We start from the raw sequence: 27567 nt of genomic DNA, 5'->3' as shown, positions 1-27567 counted from the left end.
ATTCTTATTCAGTGTATAATGTAAGCATTTGAGTGTATTCCTTTTTGTTGGATTTTGTGCTTGTGTCCGGATGAGACGTATAGGTGATCTCAAACTAAGTACATTGGTGGTATGCTCTTGGAATTTACATCTGATCCCTATTTGTTCCCAGTTCCCCTTTGTCTTACCTTTTTTTGGGTGCTTTAATTGTAATTCTAGAACTTTTTACTATCCCATTTTCTTCCTTTTTACTGGCGCTGATATGACCTAAATGTGTTGCAAGCTCCGTAAAACCCTTAAAAACAAAACAAAACAAACAACAACTTATTCAGATTTGTTTCATAAATCACAAAATTTGAAGAAAAAATCTTGTATAAATTTTCAAGAACTGACTTAAAACAGGGACCCCGATAGCTCAGTTGGTAGAGCACTCGCTTCACACGCAATGGGGCCGTGATCGATCCCGGGTGGAGTCGAGATGGTTCCTCATTTTATTTTCAACGGGGTTAGAGATGCTCAGTAAGTTATTTGAAATTGGTGCCAAAATTTCGTTATTCGACAATTTTTTGGTAATAGGTTGGTCTGATGTATGGTAAAATAGTTCCTCATTTTGATGTCAAATTCCTCATTTCCACCTCTATGATTCCTCAAAGTAGTGAATCGGATCGGGTAGAGTAGAGAGTGTTGGGTACTGCCTGAAGCCTGGGTTTTCCTGAAAATACTAACAAAGAGGCGAAAATGGAAAGGCTTCAGATGGGAACATTACATACAGACAATGGACGTTTTGGGGTACAAACCTTTCTTCGTCAGCAAAACACCCCTTTGTTTTGCTGACAAAGGGTTTATGCCCCGAAACATTCATTATCCGTACTATTCACACCCGAAGCCGTTTCCATTTTCATCTTTTCGTTAGAATGAATCGGGGGGTTAGGAAGTTTTGAAGTTTTGCTGATGAAGGGTTTATGCCCCGAAACATTCATCATCGGTTCTATTCTCATCCGAAAAGAAGCCTTTCAATTTTCCCCCCTTTTCGTTAGAATGAATCAGGTTAGGAAGTTTTGAGCTTTTGCTGATGATCGGCCACTATTGGTTACGGGGGAGGGTTGTCAAGGGAGGGTTGACCATTTCATTCATTGTATTCACGTAATTGATATAATTAATTATTAACCGTGCAATTATCACAATATTATTTTATTTATCCATTGATATAATGTAATCTCGTAGGACACCCTGTATTCTTTACTTACATGGAAATGGTATAATATTGTCTGTATTCAGAATTTTATCACTTATTTTACCATATTATTATTATGATCTAATCCGTCAATTTGCCATTGTAATCCTGTTGATTGATGTTAAAAAAAAAACAATAAATGTATATGTGTACATATATAAATACATATATATATATAAATATATATATATATATATATATATATATATATATATATATATATATATATATATATATATATATATATAATTTATCAATTGCCATTGTAATTTAAATGTCTTTGAATTTTCGATTAACACCCAATAAGGGGTTGATAAAAACTGGTGTTTTTTTTCTTTTTCTTTTTTGAATTTGATTTGTTTTGTTTGTTTTTGTTTTGTTTTTTTTGTTGTTGTTTTTTTTTTTTTAAAGACTTTTAGATAAAATGTCAGGATTTAATAATGCATTTAAACATTAAAAAAACAACAAATTTGTTTTCATATGTTTAGTGGTTGGTCATTATGTTAACTAGTGTAGTTGGTAACATGTTCAATTTGCTTTTTGCGTTACAACAAGGATTTTAAGTTTGAATCCTGGTCTATTTTTAGTTTTTTAAATATTTAAAAAATATTTTTGTCTTTTATCCTTTTTATTTCTTTGTACTCAGCTTGTTTACGTTAAAACAGAATTACTGAAGGATTTGGATAAATTATTTTGTTTTAACTCTCTCCTCACCAACCATTTTCCGGATTTTTCCCCGATACATCCATTCCCATCCAACATAAAAATTGATTTTTCAAACTGTAACTCAAAAGGAATAAGTTCATGGTATTATGTACGTAATTTTCTTTAACAAAAAAAGCTCTATAATTCAGCATTGATTTCTCATAACTCTAACGAAAATATTTTTTCAAATTTTGTGTTGTACAGAAGATATCAGAATCAGAGTGAGAAAATTGTTAGTTACATGATAATGAATGTGACGAATTTTCTTATAGGTGGTAAGGGGATGGTAAATTGTGTCTGTGTTTGTGTGTATGTGTGTGTTTTCGTATTTTTATATTTTCAATAAGTATCTAGGAAAAACACATTTCTTTTAATCGTTGTTTAACACAGTCTTTATATATTTGAATTCAATTGAAAACGTTCACAGCTAGTTGAATATTAAATAATACCTCACAAGGCTAGTGTTCTATTTCTATTTGTACCAGATTTTTATGGTTGATTTTGCTAAATAATTGTTGGATATCACGCACATTTCTTTTAATTATTCAGTTTTTTTTGTTGTTGTTTGGTTTGGGATTTTTTTTTTGTGTATGTGTGTATTGGGGGATGGAGGGGGGGGGGGGGGGGTTGTTACTCGACATGATCTGAATCATTATTATATTCTACACCAAATACGCATTTTACCATTCCTGATTGTCAGAGACCAGGGGGCAATGGTGGAGATTTATCTCGGTCGAGACAAATGCTAAATTTACACTGTATTTCATATAAATTTCTTTTTCTATGTATGCAGCTATTCGACTCGAGTCTGAATAGTCTGCTCTGGCTATGCTCTTCGGACTCAAATTCCAATGCGCATTTGCAAGCAACAGATTATTCATATTCAAACTCGGTCTGAATAATAGTCTCCCATGGCAATATCGCTTTTGTTTGTTTTTGTTTGTTTGTTTGTTTTTTTTTTTTAATATTTTAATTATTGATAATTACATAAAACTGATGCAAATGAAAATAACAGTGTTGGTATAGTAACGAAAGTAGTCTAAACCAACTGTATTTGACTAATTTGACGAGAAGGACAAAATCAGGGATCAATATGAAAGTCCAGTTAGAAATTATAAAGCACGAAAGTCAAAGTAACTGTGATCTAAAGGGAAAGCTTTTCTAACAACACGACACGATGTCCACATATCATCAGGACGAAAAAGATGTGTTACAACGAATGACCTAATCAGTCGAATGGTGAAAAGGTTTGAACTGAGATATTACAAAGTTTAGTTAGGATTAGAATGTCAATTTTTATCCAAAAAAAATGAGTTATTGTCATAAATGATTAAAGCAACCCTTTTTGTACATCTTCGGGAAATATCAAAGCTTAATTTACCTTCAAAATATTTTTTTTTTTTACAGCTAGTCAAGTTGAAAAAGTATGAAATTTGAGAAAAGTTGCTGGATACCTTTCCCATACATCTGACCATAACTTCATGAAGAATCACCCGATTCACTTCAAATAAAGATTAAAATGCTCTGAGGAGCATATTCTTTCAGAAAATGCAAACCCAAAATGTTCCCCTTCCGACTGATTATGTCATGCAGTGACACATATTGTGATAGTGTTAGACAGGTACAAATCCTACAGTCCGAATTATGGATATGAGAAGAGTCAAGTGTGATAAAAGGGTAAAACAGAATTTCTTCTGAACTCTTCTTTTATCTGTTCCACGCTCTGTCCGCTGCCCGTACTGCCCCCACCCCCACCCACCCCCGTCTTTGTACAGGCATATTGGACTTTGAGTCCGAATAGCCATGGGAGATTATTCAGACTCGAGTCCGAATTGCCATTTCGATATTTTTTTCTCATTTTATGAAAGTTAGTTTTGTGAGTGATGATAAAACCTTTTTTTTCTTTGCTCATTCCTTCATTCCTTTGAAAAAAAGTTTTTTTACATTAACAATTTTTTAAATCGTTTGCTCAAACTATATAACTGTGGATCAATTTTGAATAACTTTTACACAGCTTAATTTTAAAAAATGAATCTTTTGGTTTTTTTTTTGAGTTTTTGTTTGTTTTCATGTTATGACGGTTCCAAGCTTTGGAATCGTTTTGTTGCTTATACAATTCAGTCAGGGTCACAGCGATTTTTCCCACCTTTAAAATAGGAAAAAATGAATGTATTTGTTCTCTTTAAAAAATAATGCAGTAAGATACAACACACCGCGTATTCCTTCCTCGTCCTTGCTGGGCAAAATATTTTAACATGAGGAATATGTGAAATTTATACAAAGAAAATAGGGAAAATTTAGAAATTTTAGATATTAAGATTTAGTACGAGGAGTCAATGAAACTGAGGAATGATAGGAAGAGGAATGGGCACTGCACTGTATGTAGACAATCAGTATGTTTGCGGTATGTATGTGTGCGGCTATGTGCGTGGTCGTCTTGTATGACACTCACTTTCAGATCGGAAGGTCTTGGGTTCGAGCCTCATTTGCTCGGCGCATAGTTGAGTCCTCACATTCTCTCACCGTACTCAGGTGTGAAATGAGTACCTGGCCGTTAACAGCATTATCTGTCGGGGAAAAAATGTAATATCGGCTAACAGGCTTCATGTCTCGTTCTTCATGCTACGTGTTGCTGTTGGTCAGGGACCCCTTGTAAAGAAAAGTGCTTTGAGCACGTTTAGTGGTATTGCGCTATATAAAATCAAAATTTTTTGTTTGTAAAAGTTTGAGTTTGAACCACGACATCGAACAAAAGGAAAGAACAAACATAGTATCCATCGTTGTTGTCTTATGATTATTTTGTCTTTTTTTAATGGATGTTTTAAAAACTATATATATTTGGAATTTTAAAAAAAATAACATTGTTTTAATGTAATGTATTTATTATTTTGTATTCTTTGACTAATTCTAAAAAAAAAAACCCAGTTATCTTTAGTTCTTGATATGGAGTTTTTTGTTGGTATAATATATATATATATATATATATATATATATATATATATATATATATATATATATATATATATATATATATATATATATATATATAAGAGACACACATTTTGCAAATTAACATTATGTTTGGCATTCTCCTTCAGTTCTATGATTTTATTTAGAAAAAATGTTGAGTGGGCACTAATATTATTGATGATGATGACGATAATGAGGTGGAGGAGGAGGAGGAATAAACACAATGGAGAAATGGCAGATAGAAACAGAAAATTAAAATATCTGATAGGCAAACAAATCTGGGACGGCACTCGCTGCTTGGCTTAGAGAGAGAGAGAGAGAGAGAGAGAGAGAGAGAGAGAGAGAGAGAGAGAGAGAGAGAGAGAGAGAGAGAGAGAGAGAGAGAGAGAGAGAGTGGGGAGGGGATTGTGGATACTAAAAGGATTGGACAAGTTACAGATAGAAACGAAGAATTCAATTATCAGGGTTTCTGGTAGGCAAATCCAACTGGTACGGCACTCACTGCCTGGCTTGGAGAGAGAGGGAAGGTGGGGGAGAGAGAGAGAGAGAGAGAGAGAGAGAGAGAAAGGAGGGGGGGGGGTAGGGAAGAAGTTCCTGGATGGGGTCTTTTGACTTCCCACAGTGGGCAGGAGGTCACTTGCTGTGTCTTCTATACCCCTATCTCTGTTTTTCGATTTGCTTTCTGTCTTTGTCTTGGAAATGGGGTTACTTGTATTAGTCCTGGCCTTTGCTGGGAGGGAAACAGTCAAATGTCTTGTAGAGATAGTATGCGCTTGGCTGAGAAGCTCACAACATTGCCATCCGGAAGTATAACGGACCAACACACATCCATGAACGTTTATAGTCAGGTTAATACAGTTCAGTGTACATTACTCATAAACGGATGGCAAAAAACAATAACAAAGACCTGAGTGACGTCATCTTCGTACTATCTATTAGTTTTGGGAGATGACATTTTTTTCCTCGTAAATCATCTCTCTATTATGTGCTCTTATAAATAGTATGAAGTTGACGTCACTCAGGTCTTTGTTATTATTTTTTTGCCATCCGTGTTTATGAGTAATTCTCACTAAAGTGTATTAACCAGACTATTCCGTTCAAGGTTACACATATTGTGTGTGTTGGTCCATTATACTTCCCGATGGCAATGTTGTGAGTTTCTTAGCCAAGCGCATACTATCTATAGATAGTATGCAGATGGCGTAACTCAGGCCTTTGTTATTGTTTTTGCCATCCGCGTTTGTGAGTTGTTCTCACTAAACTGTATTAACCAGACTATAAAAGTTCATGGTTACACAGAGTTTGTGTGTTGGTCCGTTATACTTCCGGATGGCAATGTTGTGAACTCCTTGGCCAAGCGCATTCTATCTATATGAGTTGGTTTGAATATACAATGATTTGCAAACATTATATATAGTGTGTTCCGCTTAGTGGGATCCTGTGTAGTGTCTGGAAGAGACTTTCAAACGAAGTACACTGTCCGTGTGCTCTTGGAATCTACATCTGTTCCATGTTTGAACCATTCCCACTGTGTAGTGTCTGGAAGAGACTTTCAAACGAAGTACACTGTCCGTGTGCTCTTGGAATCTACATCTGTTCCATGTTTGAACCATTCCCACTGTGTAGTGTCTGGAAGAGACTTTCAAACGAAGTACACTGTCCGTGTGCTCTTGGAATCTACATCTGTTCCATGTTTGAACCATTCCCACTGTGTAGTGTCTGGAAGAGACTTTCAAACGAAGTACACTGTCCGTGTGCTCTTGGAATCTACATCTGTTCCATGTTTGAACCATTCCCACTGTGTAGTGTCTGGAAGAGACTTTCAAACGAAGTACACTGTCCGTGTGCTCTTGGAATCTACATCTGTTCCATGTTTGAACCATTCCCACTGTGTAGTGTCTGGAAGAGACTTTCAAACGAAGTACACTGTCCGTGTGCTCTTGGAATCTACATCTGTTCCATGTTTGAACCATTCCCACTGTGTAGTGTCTGGAAGAGACTTTCAAACGAAGTACACTGTCCGTGTGCTCTTGGAATCTACATCTGTTCCATGTTTGAACCATTCCCACTGTGTAGTGTCTGGAAGAGACTTTCAAACGAAGTACACTGTCCGTGTGCTCTTGGAATCTACATCTGTTCCATGTTTGAACCATTCTCATTTGTCTTACTTTTTCTCGGGTGCTTTAATTGTAATTTTAGAATTTAGAATTTTTGACTATCCCATCTTTTTTCCCCCCGTTTCGACTGGCACTGATATTATTAGATATATAAATGTGTTGCAAGCGCCGTGCGTAAAACCCTTAAGAACAAACAATATCATTACACCAGTTTTTGACACCCAATTTGCACATGTGTGATTACATCTTTTTTTTTCTTTTTTTTTTTTGTAAACATGTCTCATACAATAATGTGTTTACTATTCGTTACCTGCCATATTGATAATCACAGAAAAGTCCCCACAAATCAAAAGTGGCCGATGGATCACTATTTTATGATAAGTTAATTCAGAAAAGTAAAGTAAGTGGAGCAGGCACTTATGTTGAGAAGAACAAGAAATGAAGTGAGTCGAAAAGTGACAGAAGATAATAGAGATTAATAACTTCGCGGCAATTTGGGCTCGAACCCACGACCCTATTGTTACGACAACTCCGCCTGGCCGGGCGGGAAGAGGGTAGCGCTACAGTTGGGAGCTATCCACCACTCCAAGTCCCTCTCCCCGGCCAGGCGGAGTTGTCGTAACAGAAAGGTCGTGGGTTCGAACCCCCATCGCCGCGATGTTTTTATAACCGTCAACTGGGGTGACTTTGCCTGAAACGATTTGGAACATTTGGAGCTTTCTCAGGATTGTTGTAGTTATTTTCTTTAGGACTTTTTTCATCAAAAGAAAGTGGAGGCTGGGTGGGGTTCCTGACCTTCCATAGTGGGCAGGGGAGTACATACTGTGTCCTCTATCCCCCTATATCTGTTTTCCAACATGCTTTCTGTCTTTGTCTTGGAATGAGATTACTTGGTTTTGTCCTGGGCCTGGTCAGATGCCCTGGCTGAGAGGGAAACAGTCGAATGTATGGTTAGTTTTGGGAGATGATACTTTTTTTCATTGTAAATCATCTCTCTGTTATGCACTGTATTATGCTTTCTTTATATTATATATGATTTGTAAAACATTTGAGTGTGTTCTTCTCAGCGGGGACCTGTGCTTGTGTCTGGATGAGACTTTCAGTGATCTCAAACTAAGTACTTTGATAGTGTGCTCTTGGAATCGACACCTGTTTCTTATTTAACCAATTCCCCTTTGTCTTCCCTTTTCTTGGATGCTTTATTGTAATTCTAGCACTTTTTACTATCCCATTTTCTTTCTTTTTACTGGCGCTGATATGACCTTAATGTGTTGCAAGCGCCGTAAAACCCTTAGAAACAAAAACAATCATCAAAAGAAAGAGGTATAATCCAACTCTCTAGATGCAAAGCCACCCCTTTAGGGAAAGTGACCCCTGACTTTTGACTGTATCTATTGTATTCTGGGACTTCTCTACTCACTTCATTTCTTATGATAAGTTTACAAATATCCAATATATAAATACCACGTTTTTTGTTTTTCTTTTCTTTTTGTGTACAATTTTAATGATGGTTATTTTTCAACCATAGTTCTGGATGAAAGCATGAAATAATAAACATAAATACAAATTATCTGCTTTACTCTTGAAAAAAAAAAACCAAACATGTATTTACAATTTTGGCTAGAAAACTAGTCCTTCAGATATCAATCGAATAAAATAAGCCTGGTCTTGGCAAGAACTCTCAAACCTGAGACTTCGCTGAATCCTCGGTTTGAACGTTTTTGACAAGATTTTGGACATTTTAATCGATCGATATTTGAAGGACAAGTTTTCTGGCCAAAAATTGAAAATGTTTTGGGTTTTTTAGGTATGGTAGAAATATATGATTATGGGCATTAGGAGTGAAGAATTCTGATTGGAAAAGTTCGGGTTATATTGATTTTAAATCAAAACGTCATATATTCCATTTTTTTTTTTTTATTGTTTTTGGCATTGGCATGTTTTGTCGAGACATTTTCTTTCAAATAACTGCCAATCCAGTCATTTTTTTTCTAAAGTTTTAACACATTCTAGCAAAAAATTTTCTCATATATTTTTCTTTTTTTGTTGGTGTTTTTTTTTTTTTTTTTTTTTTTGTGTGTTCAAGAACTGGTTCCATTTTTTTTTTTACATTTAGTACAGCAGTTGAATTATTTATTATTATTATTATTATTATTATTATTATTATTATTATTATTATTATTATTATTATTATTATTATTATTATTATTATTGTTATTATTATTATGATTATGATGATGATGATGATTATTATTATTATGTATTATTATTATTATTATTATTATTATTATGTATTATTATTATTATTTTTTTTTTTTTTTTAATTTATATTTTTTTTCAACTGAATTATAAGGAATTTTACCGTATGATCTGATCTGATACAATTTCCTATGTTATACGGAGGTCTACTTATTGTTATCGTGTGTTATTGATTCAATATAACATATTATGTTGTAAATCTTTTAAAATTCTCATTGAATCGTGTAGGAAATAGGAACTCTTTCTATATATTTTATCCTGTTGATCGACATCTTAAACTTCTGATTAAAATTCCAGTGTACTAAAACGTTGTCCCCCCGTCTTCACTCTTTTGTATAACATACAGATTAACAAGCTTTGTTAACTCACTCAACCCTAACACCGACTATATCCGTAGTTTACCCGGGTTACTTTTATTTGCCCCATGCCTATTTATTAAATTTTTCTGAGACAAATTATAGGCGTAGTATCAAAGTTAATGTTTTAATGTTTACATGTTATTGGTAGTTGAATAAAACCATCTTTGTACATGCTCATTTTTAATACTTTTTTTCCGATTTTAAATATGTCGTAAAAATTTCTAGGATTGAGTGAGTTGACGCTTTTCTGCTTTCTTTTAATAACTAACTATTAACGCTTTAACGTTAATCTGTGTTCGAAATGATGAAAATGTTGCTGCTTGAAGCTCGAAGGAAAAAAAAATAAACGATAAGTATTGAATTGTAAGCTTCAATTTATTAGACGAAGACGGATACTGAGGACGTTTCAGGTTTCCCCTTCATCAACAAAACAGGATGTTGAAACACTTGAGACACTGAGTAAATGTGATAGTATAATTATCTCACTCGTTCGTCTGTAGTGTTTCATTCATCTTGTTTTGTTGATAAAGGGGAAACCCGAAACGTCTGCAGTATCTATCTTCGTTCGAAATGATGATTAATTGAATATATGGAATAATCCTGTGCTTGATCTACTTCAAGTTGCATGATGGGGATTGTTAACATTTTGCTTTCCTTTAGTGCACATGTTGCTGCGAGAAGCTCGAAGAAATAAATAAGAAGGTGAACTTGAAAGTAAGCTTATATATCTGTTTTCCTATATTAAATTGAAGCTTACGTTCAATTTCACATTGTATTTATTGCTTTCCTTTAGATATTTTTCCTTTTTCAAATTTGCTACGTTTACACTTGAAAATGTGTGTATGGAACTACAGTGCCAGATAAATCAGAAAGAAAAATACAAGAAAATGAAAAACAACATACCCCTAAAAAATCAGCATGCCTTTAGGCATTTGGGATGGGTTGTTTTCTGGCAGGCTGGTTTTTAAAAAAAAAATTTTATATTTTTTTTTTTTTTTTTGGGGGGGGGGGGATGGTTTTTTCTTTTGTTTTTCTTTCTTGCTTTGTCTGGCACTGTTTCATACCAAACTTTCTCAGATCTGAATTTATCTTACACTTACCAAAGAGTGAAAATGGAGAGGCTTCGTATTGGAACAATACAGACAATGGACTTTTAGGGTACACACCCTTCGTCAGCACAACAATACACAAATTAACGTGAAATAAAATAAAATGCAAAATAACTTGTTTCGTCTGTACTCAAATACGGTTGGAGTCATACAACCACCATTGAGTACAGACGATACAAGTTATTTTGCATTTTATTTTATTTTATTTGTTTTCCATGTTAATTTCTGTATTGTTGGGCTGACGAAGGGTTTATACGCGAAACGTCCATTATTGTCTGTACTGTTCCCATTCGAAGCCTCTCCATTTTCACTCTTTCGTTATACTTTTCACGATCAAAGGCTTCAGGCAGCCCCTACCGTGTTATATCTTACACTAGTGACCTCTACCTAATTTGCTACATAACACTTCTGTTATGAGTGAGAAATAACTCGCGGATCTACTTACTATACGCGTCCCATCAATTCATGATGGTGTTATATTCCCAAAAAAAAAAGGGGGGGGGGGGGGGGTTGTGTTGTGGCTCAGATGCTAAAAATGAGTCGTATAATCATTTTTTTTAAAAAGATATAAAGTACAGGCTATCGTGTATGATCATTCGGAAATACATACGAGTGTTAACGTTTTCTACTCTCTGGTATAAGGGAAAGTTCAGAAAAGTGAATGTATCTGGTCGTATGTTGATACATGACAAGAACTTGAAGTGAGTAGGAAAGTGCCAGAAGATGATAGAGAAGTGTCATAACAATAACAGTAAGGTTTTGGGTTTGAATCCTTATCGCCGCACTGGGTGGGGATCCTGACCTCCCAAAGCGGGCAGGGAGGTACATACTGTGTCTTCTATCCCCTTATATCTTATCCAACAAGCTTTCTGTCTTTGTCTTGGAATGAGATTACTTGGTTTTTTCCGGGCCCTCGTCGGAGTCCTGGCTGAGGGGGAAACAGTCAAATGCATAGTTATTGTTTTGGGAGATGATATTTTTTTCCTTGTAAATCATCTCTCTGTTATGTATTATTATATTTGTTATTTTTAATGTATAATGGAAGCATTTGAGTGTATTCCTCTTTGTTGGATTTTGTGCTTGTGTCCGGATGAGACATAGGTGATCTCAAACTAAGTACATTGGTGGTATGCTCTTGGAATCTACATCTGATCCCTATTTTTTCCCAGTTCCCCTTTGTCTTCCTTTCTCTTGGCTGCTTTAATTGTAATTCTAGAACTTTTTACTATCCCATTTTCTTCCTTTTTACTGGCGCTGATATAACCTAAATGTGTTGCAAGCGCCGTAAAACCCTTAAAAACTAACAAACATTATCGCCGCAAAGTTTTTATTCTCTATCAACCTCTTTCACGTTTCTACTCACTTCATTTTTTGTTATTAAGTGAAAAATTCGTAATCTATAATTTATAAAGATATGAACAATTGGGTCAAACGTGTTTGATTTTTATTGAGGACAATGGATGTACAAGGTCTTCCAGAAATTTGGAACCATGCCAATAACAAATCGTATTTCTTCTAAAACTAATGAAGATATCATTGGGAAATTTGTTTTAGAGTTCATAAAGAAATCATTCAAGTTTTTATTTGTTGACGGCAGTTGAACCAGTCGGCAAAGAAATGCTCAAAAACGCTTGGAGAGAACTTAAGGGACGCACGCATCAAAGTCCTGATCACACAAAATGGTGGACACGTTGAAATCCATTAACAGATGTGTGCATTTTAAAAAAATCTTTAAAAATCTGCTACGTCATTTTTCGAGTTCTGGTTTGCGGTAAATAAAACTTAAATTATTTCTCTTTATTTTCGTTAGCATCCGGTACTTAGCTGTGCTGTCTGTTTCTCCGTAAACTATTTTCTTATTGGTTCCACAACCGATGGATTCTTACACGTCGAATTCGAACACGTTCTGCAATACGGTACGCTTGGGTTGGTTGACTGAATTTATTTCCTAGATTATTCCAGTCTTCTCTTGGAATAGACCCTAAAGACAAATTTTTCCCTACGTGATGAATAAAGAGAATTCTATTTATTTTTATATTTAAATTTTTAAAAATTATTTAGTTGATTCCGAGAATCATTTGGTTAGGATTTCGCTCGTGATTGAGAGCGCTGTGAACTGAGCTATCCACCAATCCAGGAGTGGAAAATATAAATGGTACTCATTTTCCACATGAGTACGGTGGGAGAATGTGAGTTAAGAGCCTTTTCCAAGGACTCAATTAAGCGCCGCTCAGAGCGAGGCTCGAACTCAGGACCTTCCGATCCGAAGGCGGGAGTCACACCACTGGACCACATAACCGCTTTGAATGTCCCCTTTGTCTGACTTTTTCTGCGTTGCTTTTAACTTCTTTAAAATCTATAATTTTCTCCCATTCATCTTTCTTTTCTACTGGGGCTAGAATGACCTACAAGTAGTGGTGCTAGCGCCGTCAAATTCATGAAAACAAACTACAGACTACAACTACTTATCCACTTCACTAACTCACAACTTCACCATGTTAATTCAATTCATTTTAACTCACTCGATCCTAGAGAGTTTTGCTACTTTTCAAAACTGGAAAAAAAAGATATTAAAATGACCATATATATATATAGATAGTTTTATTCAACTACCATTAACATGTAAAAACTTTTAAAAAATAGCTTTGATACAATGCCTATGATTTGTCTCAGAAAAATTGTAATAAATTCACATAGGGGTAACATTAACCCCCGGGTATACTTACGGATATAGTCGGTGTTAGGGTTGAGTGAGTTAAAGAATTATGGAATGAAACATAGTGAAGCGCATTGAGCATGGTAAATATGTGGAGATGCGCAATGTAATGTTAACTCACTCAACCCTAACACCGACTATATCCGTAGTTTACCCCGGGTTAAATTTACCCCATGCCTATTTATTACATTTTTATGAGACAAATTATAGGCCTAATATCAAAGCTAACGTTTTTAGTTTTTTACATGTTAATTAATGATAATTTGAATAAAACTATCTACAATGTACATGCTCATTTTAAATACATTTTTTTCCAATTTTGAAAAGTAGCAAAAACTCACCAGAATTGAGTGAGTTAATGTTCATAGTGTATATTCTGATATGTTACAAATTTTAATTCTTTGTGTACGGACCATATTATCATTAGAGTGATTTCTACGTTCATCATACAATCTCATAGCTGTAGATCGGGGGGGAAAAAAACAAAACAAAAAACAAAAACTGGAAAGATAATGAATTTTAAAACAATTTCAAAATGACTTAAATACTTTACAAGGAATGTTTCAACCACAAAACCCATCCTCAGCCAAACGCAAAATAATAATAATAATAATAATAATAATAATAATAATAATAATAATAATAATAATAATAATAATAATAATAATAATAATAATAATAATAATAGTAATAATAATAATAATGTAATAATAATATATAATAATAATAATAATAATAATAATAATAATAATAATAATAATAATAATAATTTTAAATGGTAGTCAATACAATTTTTTAAAAACTGTTATTATATTTATTACAGTTCAGTTTATTTTAATCAAGATAAACAAAAGAAAAAAGCGTGAGTTTTTTACACACTAGTGCGAAACCGACTAAACATGCTCAAAGCGCTTTACAAGAACTGCCAGGCTAATAGCATCACTTTACAATTTATGACGAGAAATGATGCCTTTGAGTCTACTACATTTAATAAAAATAAAAACAAACAAATTTGATGTGATAACTTAAATGTGCTCAAAGTACTTTACAAAAGGTATCAAGCCAACAGTATCACTTTACATTTAAGACGAGACTATTTCGAATCCACTACAATAATGAAAATAATTACCAACAAATTTTATATAATATAAGTAGTGCAGCAACCACTAAATGTGCTCAAAGTACTTTATAAGGGGTACCAAGACAACAGTAGCACTTTACATTTAGGGCGAGACTATTTCGAATATTCTACAATAATATAAATAACAAACCTTGATATATATGTAGTGTGATATCCACTAAATGTGCTCAAAGCACTTTACAGGATGTACCAATCCAACAGCATCACTTTACATTTAGAACGAGACATGATTCCGTTGAGTCTACTACATAAATCAAAATAAAAACAAAACAAGAAACAAGCAAACTTGCTTTCATATAATATGTAGTGCAATATCCACTACATGTGCTCAAAGCACTTTACAAGAAGTACCAAGCCAGTAGCATCACTAAGCATATAGCGCAGGGCATGATATATAATATCTGTGAGCGCCTTTTACAATATTTATGACAATTAATTTTATTGATGCTATGCGTTTAGTAGCAAAAATCATAACATTCGCCAGCCGGATAAAACGTATGAACACACAAAACTATGTGTAATCTCAAAACTTTTATAGATAGTATGCGCTTGGCTAAGAAACTCACGGCATTGCCATCCGGAGTATAACGGACCAACACATAAAACTATATATAACTATGAACTTTTATATTTATAGTCTGAGTAATACAGTTTAGTGAGAATTACTCACAAATGTGGGTGGCAAAAAAAAAAAATAACAAAGACCTGAGTGACGTCAAGTTTGTTCTATCTAGAGTCTGATTAGTACAATTTAGTGAGAACTACTCCAAAAAAATGGCTGGCTAAAAACAATAACAAAGATCTGAGTGACGTCACTGTCGTTCAAGCTATAGATTGTATGCGCTTGGTTAAGAAGCTCACAACATTGCCATCCGGAAATATAACGGACCAACACACAAAACTATGCGTAACCTTAAACATTTATAGTCTGGTTGATACATTTTAGTGAGAATATTTCATAAACCTGGGTGGCAAAAAGCAATAACAAAAACCTGAGTGACGTCAACTTCGTTCTATCTATAGTCTGATTAGTACAATTTAGTGAGAACTACTCCCCCAAAAGAGGCTGGCTAAAAACAATAGCAAAGATCTGAGTGACGTCAAAAAATTCGTTCTATCTATAGATAGTTCTTAGTTGACGTCACTCAGGTCTTTGTTATTATTTTTTGCCATCCGCGTTTATGAGTAATACTCACTTTAAAAAACTGTATTAACCTGACTATAAACGTTCATGGATACACACGGTTTTGTGTGTTGGTCCGTTATACTTCCGGATGGCAATGTTTTGAGCTTCTTAGCTAGCCAAGCGCATACAATCTATAACTAACAGCAGTTTTGTTCCAGTATTTCATTACCTTTGACCTCAAATCTTACCCTCCGTTTTATTTATTTCATCCCCCCCCCCCCCTTTCAGCCAAACCAGGCAAGAAGGAAGTTGTCAATCTGATTCGTTCAGACACGTCGTTTCCCCGGGCCGCCGTCACAAAATCCCAGTCTTTGCCGGACACCACCCCTCTGTCTCTGTTAGTGTCAGGACAAGCATCTACTACTACTACTACTACTACTACTACTACTACTACTACTACTACTACAGGAGTTGCCAGCAGGAAGTCCGCGTCTCTTGTAGACCCTTCTGGATCCAGACTTGTACAGGTTCGTAGTTATGTTAAAGTTAAAGTTGAGCTTTCATATATAGGGCAATATCCACTAAACGTGCTCAAAACGCTTTACAAGGGATCCCTGACACAGCATGTAGGACGAGATTACAATTTTTTTTCCGACAAAGACAACGCTGTTAACGGTCAGATACTCATTTTACACCTGAGTACGGTGAGAGAATGTGAGTAAAGAGCCTTCTCCAAGGACTCAACTATACGCCGAGCAAGGCTCGAACCCAGGACCTTCCGATCCGAAAGCGAGTGACATACAAGTTTGTGTGTAGCAATGTAAGTAAGTAGTCCTTCAGAGCCATTCGATCCATGGAGTCGGAGTTTATCCCGGTTTTTATAGCGTGAAGCGAACAATAGCAATTACTTGCTACCCTTTGGATAGGACGCTAGTCTATCGCAAAGTACTTTCCGCCAGATCTAATAGTCCAAGCTACCCCTTTACTGCTGGGTGGACAGGGAGGGGTCGGGAAAAAAATCTCGACTGCCCCCGGGATCGATCTTGGTCCCTTTGATTATGAAGCGAGTGCTCTACCAACTGAGCTATCAGGACCCCTTGTGCCACGGCTATGTGGTCTTGTGGTATGGCACTCGCCTTTGAATTGGAAGATCCAGAGACATGAAGGTGTTTTTTCCCCCCTTTATTTATTTGTTCTTCATTATTTGATTTATTTTATTTCTATATATTTCAGGTGCCCGACAGCCCCCCAGGTAAGAACATTAAACCATACATCGATAGATAGGAATGATCGTGTCGTTTATTATAGAGCCTGTGTCCGATTGGTTTGCCATTCTGTTATCATCATCATCATCATCATCATCATCATCATCATCATCATTATCACACCCATAGATAACGGTCAATGAGAGAATGGCGGGTCGGGACCTCAGGGACATGGTGCTCTGATAAAACTCTATTGATTTGTCAAGGACTAAATTTGAAATCAATTTTAACATCATCATCATCATCATCATCATCATCATCATCATCATCATCATCATCATCATCATCATCACTCTCATCATCATCATCATCATCATCATCATCATCATCATCATTTACTTTTACTATCATCATCATCACATCATCATCATCATCATCATCATCATCATCATCATCATCATCATCATTTACTTTTACTATCATCATCATCATCATCATCATCATCATCATCATCATCATCACTATCATCATCATTTACTTTTACATACTATCTTCTATCATCGCTCCATTCATCATTCCAGGTTTCAACCAGAGATTACCAAGAGTTCGAGCCCCAGTCCCCATGCCTCCCCACTGGAACCAGTCTTAGGACATCCACTACTCGGCCACATTCAAACTAAACTCTGTTTGTTCATATTTTTATTTATTTATATGTTATGGGGAGGGAGAATGGGGGGGGGGTTTCTTTATTATTATTTTTATATTCATTTTGACCAAGAAAAAGATTTGACTTCAAATGTGACCAATTTTCTTTTAACAGTATTGCGTCAGGTTGTAACAGTAACTGTGTGTGCAGATGTAACTTCCTGAGGTAAATTGTTCCAATCTGTGATGGTTTTGGGGTTAAAATGAGAATTTTCTGAGGTCTTTCGTGGATGTGAGTAGGGGGATGAAACTGTCCATGTCTTATATTCTTCTTTCTGATTTGTCTGGCGCTGTTTCATAAACAATTTTTCAGATCTCTATCTCGAAAAACCAAAGAGTTTTGCTGGAGTATGGCGCTAATGTTTATAATATAATATAATATAATATAATATAATATAATATAATATAATACACAACCAAACAGTGGAGGAGTAGAGACATAAATACATCTACCTACCTACTGGAGTTCGTCTCTCTACAGAGGTTGAATATCATGGAACGCCATTTTTCACGCTCAAGGGCCATTAATACCGAGCAGTCGATAATTGTTTTGCCAGTTGTGTTGCTTCCACACTTCCTATCCAGGACTTCCTTGGTTTGCCTCGTGCCTTTCTGCCAGCTACTTTTCCTTCTAGCACTGATTTTTTGGATGGTTTTGTTCATGTGTCTCCGAATGTGTCCATAATAAGTCAGTTTTCTCATTTTAACTCCTGCCAATGTTTTCTGGACCTGTGGTACACAAATATGTATGTACATATCTCCTCATAAATAAGAATGTATTATTCCACCCCTCTCCCTCAATAGTAATGCGTAATGATATCATGTTTACAAATAATAGTTTGTGACGTCAGATTATAAATCGTTAAATTTCACTAAAAGTCAGATTATTTAAAAAGAAATATTATTCAAGTGTTTTTGAACATGTCTTTTATTCAAAGATGACGAAATCGGAATTGATTGAGGGGTAGAATAAATTATGATTTCTAACCCTCTTGCGTTTTGGAATGCGAACTACTTTGGATCCCAACGCGCAATCTCAAACTCTTCCAGTTATTGATTTATTGTTAACCCTTTTAATGACTGAATTAAAACATCATGAAATGTATTGAGCATGGTAAATCCATTGAAACGCGCTATTTAATGCTCATATTTATTTTATTTAAATATATATTAGCTTTTTGCCATAGTTTCATTTGTTGTCCGCTTGGAGATAATTGCAGGCTTAGATGACTAGTTTTTCTCCACAACGGCTGAAATTTCAATGCGAATCTGGCTTGAAAATGCGATGACGCTTTCAAGATGACGGAATGACAAAAAGTAAAATTGATTTTACATTATTTTACCAGATTGGAATTTTATCAGTCTAAATTATTAATATAATATACTTGTTCAAGTGTTCTTCGAAAACATGATGAAAATAATTTAGATTTTTAGGTAATTCGCTTTAATATTTATGTTCATCTCACACCATTTTCATGTAATGTCATTATTCAAGTTCTGACAAGGGGCAATAACTCCCTGTATGATTACTAGTTCTGCTTCGTCTCTAATTACTTGTACGAACAAGGATGCATTACAGAGGCCCTGAAACTGTTGCAATGGAAAACACTGGAGAGTAGGCGGAAAGAAAAACGCCTCCAACTTCTACACAGAACAATACATTTCAACAAAACAGCAGTAATTCTACGACAATATTTCACAAAACAACACTGTAATCCACAAGAAATTATCATAGCAGTTAGTTCACAATTCCAACACACAGAACCAACAAATATAAAAACAGTTTCTTCCCAAGAACCATCAAGGAATGGAACACTCTCCCACCAGAAATCCTAGATATTACCAAACAACAACAAATTTGGTCAACTATTAAACATTTATCTTTCCACTCAATAAGACAATAATGTAGAAAGTCATATATTTACATCTTTTTTTTTCAAAACTGCTTTTAATTGAAAACATTCCGTACATAAATAAATAAATAATTTTAATAAATAACATAAAATTCTCTTTATTCATCGCCAAGGGGAAATTTTTCTTAAAGGTCTATTCCAGGGGAAGACTGGAATAACCCAGGCGTCGGCAGCGCCGCAAAGTGAGCTAGGGCGAGGTGACTTGCTCAAGGCCACACAACAAGGCGGGTAGTCGAACTCGGTACCTTTTGGGTACGAAGCAAAGACCGTACCGTTGAGCCACGCGGCCTCCTTATAAAGCTGTGATTTAAAAAGTAGGCACCTAAGATTTAGTATTTTGCCAAATGTACGAGTACATTGATTTGAGAACAAATAACATTAAAACTTGGCTATGCGGTCTTGTGGTATGACACTCGCTTTAGGATCGGAAGGTCCTGGTTTCGAGCCTCGCTCGGCGCATAGTTGAGTCCTTGGAAAAGGCTCTTTACTCATATTCTCTCACCGTACTCGTGTGTAAAATGAGTACCTGGCCATTAACAGCGTTGCCTCTGTCCGAAGAAGAAAATCGTAATATCGCCTCACAGGCGTTATGTTAAGTATTGTTGTTGGCCAGGGATCCCTAGTAAAGCGCTTTGAGCACGTTTAGTGGATATTGCTCTTTATAAAAGCTCATTTTAAAACAAATGAAAATGTCACCGTATAGATTAGATTAGATTTCTTTTCACATCAAACGGCGAAGTCCCGGGTTTGAGAGTTTTTGCCAAGATGAGAGTCATTTAAATCGATCGATATTTGAAGGACGAGTTTTCTGGCCAAATTTCTAAATATTTGTTTTTCCAGAGCACGGCAGGAGTGACATTGACATTCAAATTCTTTTTTTTTTTTCTTTTTTTTTTTTTTGGGGGGGGGGGGGGGGTTGTTTTGTTTTGTTTTTTACCCATAAGTCACGACTAAAGCCGGGGCATACTTCATATTATTCCAATAGCTTTAACGTTGCATTAACAAAACAACAACAAAAAATAAAACAAAAACAAAAGTCAAATGTAATGGAAGCTGCGAGTTAACTAACGAATAAAGATGATGCGGACGTTTCGGGTATTCCCTTTGTCAACAAAACATGATAAATGAAACACCAAGGACAAACGAGAGATTAAATTAAATGTTGTAGTTTCTTATGGTTACACCTCCAAGTGAACCGTTTCACTCCAGTCCAGGTATTTTTGTCCTCCTTGATGGACGGTATCATAGCGTGGCCTTCGTAAAGTTATGGCCTGATACTGACCAAAAAATGACGTCAAAATGCCAGTCTTTTGCAACAAAAGAAAACAAATCGTGAGTTGTATTCAATAGTTCAACCAATGAGATAACTTGTTTCCATGAGCTCTACTAACGACAACTCACTAGGTGGTGCAAAAACCAAATAATGACGTCAATATGCCAGTCCTTTTGGATTTCAGTGTCAGGCTATAACATAACGATGGCTACGATCATAGCCCCCTGGCACGGCTGTGGACGGGCAGTGCAGAACCAAGTGGTCCATATCTTGTTTGGCACCACCACATGCTGTGCACTTGGGCGAATCTCGGAAGCCCCAGCGTACAGGTTAAATGTTTATATTAAATCAAGCTTCCTTTCCGTTTGATTGTTGTAAGTTATATTATGTATTATGATATTACTGGGTGGGGTTCCTGATCTCCCATAGTGGGCAGGGGGGTACATACTGTGTCTTCTATCCCCTTATATCTGTTTTCCAACATGCTTTCTGTCTTTGTCTTGGAATGAGATTACTTGGTTTTGACCTGGTCCTGGCCAGATGCCCTGGCTGAGAGGGAAACAGTCGAATGTATAGTTAGTTTTGGGAGATGATATTTATTTCATTGTAAATCATCTCTCTGTTATGCACTGTATTATGCTTTCTTTATATTATATATGATTTGTAAAACATTTGAGTGTGTTCCTCTTAGCGGGGACCTGTGCTTGTGTCTGGATGAGACTTTTACTGATCTCAAACTAAGTACTTTGATAGAGTGCTTTTGGAATCTACACCTGTCTCTTATTTGAACCAATTCCCCTTTGTCTTCCCTTTTCTTGGATGCTTTATTGTAATTCTAGAACTTTTTACTATCCCATTTTCTTCCTTTTTACTGGCGCTGATATGACCTTAATGTGTTGCAAGCGCCGTAAAACCCTTAAAAACAAAAACAAATTAAAAACATATTATAATATTATTTCTTTGAGTTTCAAGCAGAAGCGTTGGCATTCATATTGCATTGTATATATTATTGTGTCTTTGTTTTACTGTTAGTATTTTTTAAAAGAGTATTTTGTGCTTTTTAAAAATATTTTTGTTTGTATGTTTTGGGGTTTGTTTGTTGTTTTTTTTTTCTAGTAAAAGTAAAATGTTTTGGGAGTTTTATTTTGTAGTTTGTTTTGTTTTATTTGATGGTTTTTTTTGTTGTTGTGTGTAAAACGTTTTGTTTTCTTTTGGTTTTATTTTGTTCTTGTTTTTTTTTTGTTTATGTTTTTGTTTTAGATTGAAAAAAAAAAATGAATGGTTATTTTAGCTTCTAACACTATAGTCATTATTGATCATAAATATAATTACAAGCATTTATAAAACTAATCCGTTTTTATAGTATATATTTTATGTGCAATGATTTGAAATGTGTACATACCATCCAGATGCTTGTATCGCGTAAGACAAACTGGAAAAAAAAAGAAAAAAAACGCATTAACAATATTTAACCGTCTCCTTACCAACCATAAGAAGAAAATCGTTACATTCATTACGGTGCAGCTACCATTTTTCTTATTCCGATTTCATTTTGTTATGGTTATAGTTATAAAAACTGCACATTGTGTTGCAGAGCTCAATTTTTCTGAACAAAATATAGAATATACTCGTTACTATTCTGTTTGAAAAATCTATTTTAGTGTTTGGTGAGTTTGACATTTCGGGTAAAATTCTGAAAATAACTGGTAAGGAGAGAGTTAATCTTCTTTCAATAACAAAAACAAAACCAAAATCTATCCGAAATATCTTTTTTATGCCCTTCCGCCACGACATCATAAGATATCGTCGCCAAGGCATTCCACGAAGGAATATAGATAACTCATCAAACAAGATGTCTGATGTCAACAGGAATCACCCATGTTGTCCAAGTGAGCAAATTAGGGGTAATAATCTTGCTCAAGGAACAAAACGAAAGCGCCTGAAGCGGGGCTCGAATCCGGGACCTTCCGGGTCACAATGTAATGACATAACCATTCGGCCACTTCGCCCTCCATCCGAAATACGATTCGAGGAATTCTCGATGAGAGCTGTGGTTGTGTCTGGATGAGACTTTTAGGTGATCTCAAAGTACTTTGATAGTGTGCTCTTGGAATGCACACCTGTTTCCTATTTACCAATTCCCCTTTGTCTTACCTTTTCTTGTGTTCTTTAATCGTAGTTCTAAAACTTTTTACTATCCCATTTTCTTCCTTTTTTACTGGCGCTGATATGACCTCATTGTGTTGCAAGCGCCGTAAAACCCTTAAAAACATAAAATTTATAAAACATTCCCACATAGTTTTTCGACTTTGACTTGAAGTGAGACTGATATGTTTTTTTCCTACACTATGATCGAGATCCGTCACCGATAGAGAGACCGCCAGATAATAGCAATATTTCCAAAAGTCTTCAAGGAATGAATAACGTATTGTGTTGCTTTTCTTTTTCCGCTTGTTATTTTATAATAGTATATTATTAGTATGATATTACATTTTACACATTTATATGTTTATATTATTTATGTATTGATGTTATTGTTCATGTCCAGATTCATGACAAAGGACCAATGACTTGAATAATGCATATCCCATTGTATATATATATATATATATATATATATATATATATATATATATATATATATATATATATATATATATATATGATAACCCACTATTATAATACAGATGACTGGGTCGGGTCTTTGACCTCCCATGGTGGGCAGGAGGTCACGCTGTGTCTGCTATCCCCTATATCTGTTTTCCTTCCTGACCTCCCATAGTGGGCAGGGGGGTACATATTGTATCTTCTATCCCCCTATATCTGTTTTCCGAGTTGTTTTCTGCCGTTGTCTTGAATGAGATTACTTCGTTTTGTCCTGGCTATTTGTCCTGGCCATTTCTATAGCGTGTGAAACGGACAATAGCAATTGCTTGCTACCCATTGGATAGGACGCTGGTCTCTCGCAAAGTTCTTTCCGCCAGATCTAACAGACCCAGCGACCCCATCACTACTTTGTTTTCATTTTTCTTTGCTGCTTTTATCTTAAGATCTATAACTTTTACTCTATTATCCTCTTTTTTTTTTTACTGGCGCTTAATAGACATACTTCAGCTTGAGCTTTTTATACAGCGCAATATCCACTAACCATGCTCAAAGCGCTTTACAAATAGGTCCCTGACCAACAGCAACAGCTAAGATGTAGAACGAGACATGACGCCTGTTAGGCGATATTAATTTTTTTTCCGACAGGGACGACGCTGTTTACTGGCCAGGTACTCATTTTGCACCTGAGTACGGTTAAAGAATGTCAGTAAAGAGCCTTTTCCAAGGACTCAACTATGCGCCGAGCGAGGCTCGAACCCAGGACCTTCTGATCCGCAAGCGAGTGTCATACCACTAGACCACATAGCCTCACTACTATAGTGTCGCAAACGCTGTAAAACCCCTGATATAGAAATAACAAACAAAAGTTGTCTAAAATGATAATAATTTTATGCATAATAAAATTGATTGACCATTTTCTATTTGGTGAATAAACCAACCGATGGCTTACAGTATGTTGGAAACTAATTGTCTTGTCCTTTGATTTATTTATTAAATTTGTACGTTAAAAAATGTAGTGTTTATATACAATCAAATATCCATTACTGGGTTGGGTTCCTGACCTCCCATAGCGGGTAGAGAGGTATATACTGTGTCTTCTATCCCCCTATAGGCCTATCTGTTTTCCAACTTGCTTTCTGTCTTTGTCTTGGTTTTGTCCTGGCCCTTTAGGTGGGGTTACTTACCTCCCATAGTGGACAGGAAAGCACTTGCTGTGTCTTCAATCCTAGCTGTTGTCTTGGAATGAGATTACTTGTTTTTTTCCTGGGAGGGAAACAGTCAAATGTATATTTAGAGTTTTGGGAGATGATATTTTTTCCTTGTAAATCATCTCTCTATTATGCACTGTACTGTTTAGTTAATTATATATGATTTTGTAAACATTTGACTATATCCCTCTTAGTTGGAACATGTGCTTGTGTCTGGATGAGACTTTAAGGTGATCTCAACCTAAGTACTTTGATAGTGTGCTCTTGGAATCTACATCTGTTTCCTATTTGAACCAATTCCCCTTTGTCTTACCATTTCTTGGGTGCTCTAATTGTAATTCTAGAACTTTTTACTATCCGATTTTCTTTTTTTTACTGGCGCTTATATGACCTTAATGTGTTGCAAGCGCCGTAAAACCCTTAAAAACAAAACAAAAACAACTAGCTTAACTAGCAGCAACACCTATCATGTAGGACGACCAGTGACACCGGTCTGTTACATTTTTGTGTGTGACAGAGACAACGCTGTTAACTCAAAATGCTCCAGAGTACTGTGAGAGAATGAGATTAGTAAATAGCCATCTCCGCTTAACGTGCTCAAAGCGCCCTACAAGGGGTCCCCAGCCAACAGCAACAGGTAACATGTAGAACGAAACATGACACCTGTCAGGCGATATTACAATTTTTTTCAGACAAAGACAACGCTGTTAACGGCCATCTACTCTGACATTTTACACCTGAGTACGGTGCGAGAATGTGAGTAAAGAGCCTTTTCCGAGGACTCAACCATGCGCCGAGCGATGCTCGACCCCAAGACCTTCCGATCCGAAAACAAGTGTCATGCCACAAGATCACACAAAAATTGTAATATCGCCTACTAACAGGCGCCATATTTCGTTCTACATGTTACGTATTGCTCTATTTTGAAGAGTTCTGTCTGATCCGCCCGAAATTTAATAAAAACATGGTGTGCAAGGCTCGTAGTCTAGTAGCAGACTTCAGAGTTTTGATCTGCAACCAACGTAAAATACATCAAGGTTCTGGCAATGAAACTTAATAATGTTCATACAATGTTGCTTAAAATTTTATTTTTAAAACATCCGCAGACTAACGATTGTGTGTACAGTTGCATAGCCGTGTAAGTATTAAATTAATGATTAAATGCCCATGCATATGCAATATTACATTTTTTTCGACAGACAACGCTGTTAACGGCCAGGTAGTCATTTTACACCTGAGTACGGCGAGAGAATGAGTAAAGAGCATTTTCCGAGGACTCAACTATGCGCTGAGCGAGACTCGAACCCAGGACCTTCTGATCCTAAAGCGATTGTCATACTACCACAAGACTGTCATACAACGCCCAAGTTTCATTTTTATAATTTCTTTTCGGTCAAAATCCCTATAATTGTAAGATCCATCAATTAATTTGATATAAAGAGTGTCATCTTATTATAGTAATAACGGGATGTGTCTGTTACCGCCTGTATATTGTTATAGGAATAACGGGACGTGTCTGTTACCATCTGTATATTGTTATAGGAATAACGGGATGTGTCTGTTTACATCTGAATATTATTATAGTAATAACGGGATGTGTCTGTTTACATCTGTATATTGTTATAGGAATAACGGGATGTGTCTGTTTACATCTGAATATTATTATAGTAATAAGGGGATGTGTCTGTTACCATCTGTATATTGTTATAGTAATAACGGGACGTGTCTGTTACCATCTGTATATTGTTATAGTAATAGTAATAACGGGATGTGTCTGTTACCATCTGTATATTGTTATAGTAATAACGGGATGTGTCTGTTACCATCTGTATATTGTTATAGTAATAACGGGATGTGTCTGTTACCATCTGTATATTGTTATAGTAATAACGGGATGTGTCTGTTACCATCCGTATATTGTTATAGGAATAACGGGATGTGTCTGTTACCATCTGTATATTGTTATAGGAATAACGGGATGTGTCTGTTACCACCTGTATATTGTTATAGTAATAACGGGACGTGTCTGTTACCATCTGTATATTGTTATAGGAATAACGGGATGTGTCTGTTACCATCTGTATATTATTATAGGAATAACGGGATTGTCTGTTACCATCTGTGTATTGTTATAGGAATAACGGGATGTGTCTGTTTACATCTGTATATTGTTATAGGAATAACGGGATGTGTCTGTTTACATCTGTATATTGTTATAGGAATAACGGGATGTGTCTGTTTACATATGTATATTGTTATAGGAATAACGGGATGTGTCTGTTACCATCTGTATATTGTTATAGGAATAACGGGATGTGTCTGTTACCACCTATATATTGTTATAGGACTAACGGGATGTGTCTGTTACCACCTGTATATTGTTATAGGAATAACGGGATGTGTCTGTTACCATCTGTATATTGTTATAGTAATAACGGGATGTGTCTGTTACCATCCGTATATTGTTATAGGAATAACGGGATGTGTCTGTTACCATCTGTATATTGTTATAGGAATAACGGGATGTGTCTGTTACCACCTGTATATTGTTATAGTAATAACGGGACGTGTCTGTTACCATCTGTATATTGTTATAGGAATAACGGGATGTGTCTGTTACCATCTGTATATTATTATAGGAATAACGGGATTGTCTGTTACCATCTGTGTATTGTTATAGGAATAACGGGATGTGTCTGTTTACATCTGTATATTGTTATAGGAATAACGGGATGTGTCTGTTTACATCTGTATATTGTTATAGTAATAACGGTATGTGTCTGTTTACATATGTATATTGTTATAGGAATAACGGGATGTGTCTGTTACCATCTGTATATTGTTATAGGAATAACGGGATGTGTCTGTTACCACCTATATATTGTTATAGGACTAACGGGATGTGTCTGTTACCACCTGTATATTGTTATAGGAATAACGG

At 35.6% G+C, this 27567-nt stretch overlaps 1 protein-coding gene across 1 annotated transcript in view; it reads left to right on the top strand.

Moving 5' to 3' along the window:
- LOC144975417 (tyrosine-protein phosphatase non-receptor type 18-like) overlaps window positions 1–24380 on the top strand; it is a 48308-nt gene extending 23928 nt beyond the window's left edge. Inside the window, exons 12-14 of the mRNA XM_078919465.1 lie at window positions 16004–16242; window positions 16949–16967; window positions 17502–24380. Coding sequence (XP_078775591.1) covers window positions 16004–16242; window positions 16949–16967; window positions 17502–17569 — 326 coding nt within the window. The 3' untranslated portion in view covers window positions 17570–24380. The remainder of the gene's footprint in view (window positions 1–16003; window positions 16243–16948; window positions 16968–17501) is intronic.
- Window positions 24381–27567: the final 3187 nt, after the last annotated feature.

Source organism: Berghia stephanieae, chromosome 6 (genome assembly GCF_034508935.2).
Source record: "Berghia stephanieae isolate SIO BIC M18660-M18661 chromosome 6, UCSD_Bste_1.3, whole genome shotgun sequence".
NCBI classification, from domain to species: Eukaryota; Metazoa; Mollusca; class Gastropoda; order Nudibranchia; family Aeolidiidae; genus Berghia; species Berghia stephanieae.
Note: the sequence above shows the minus strand (reverse complement) of the source record. Positions and strands in the feature narration are given on the sequence as shown.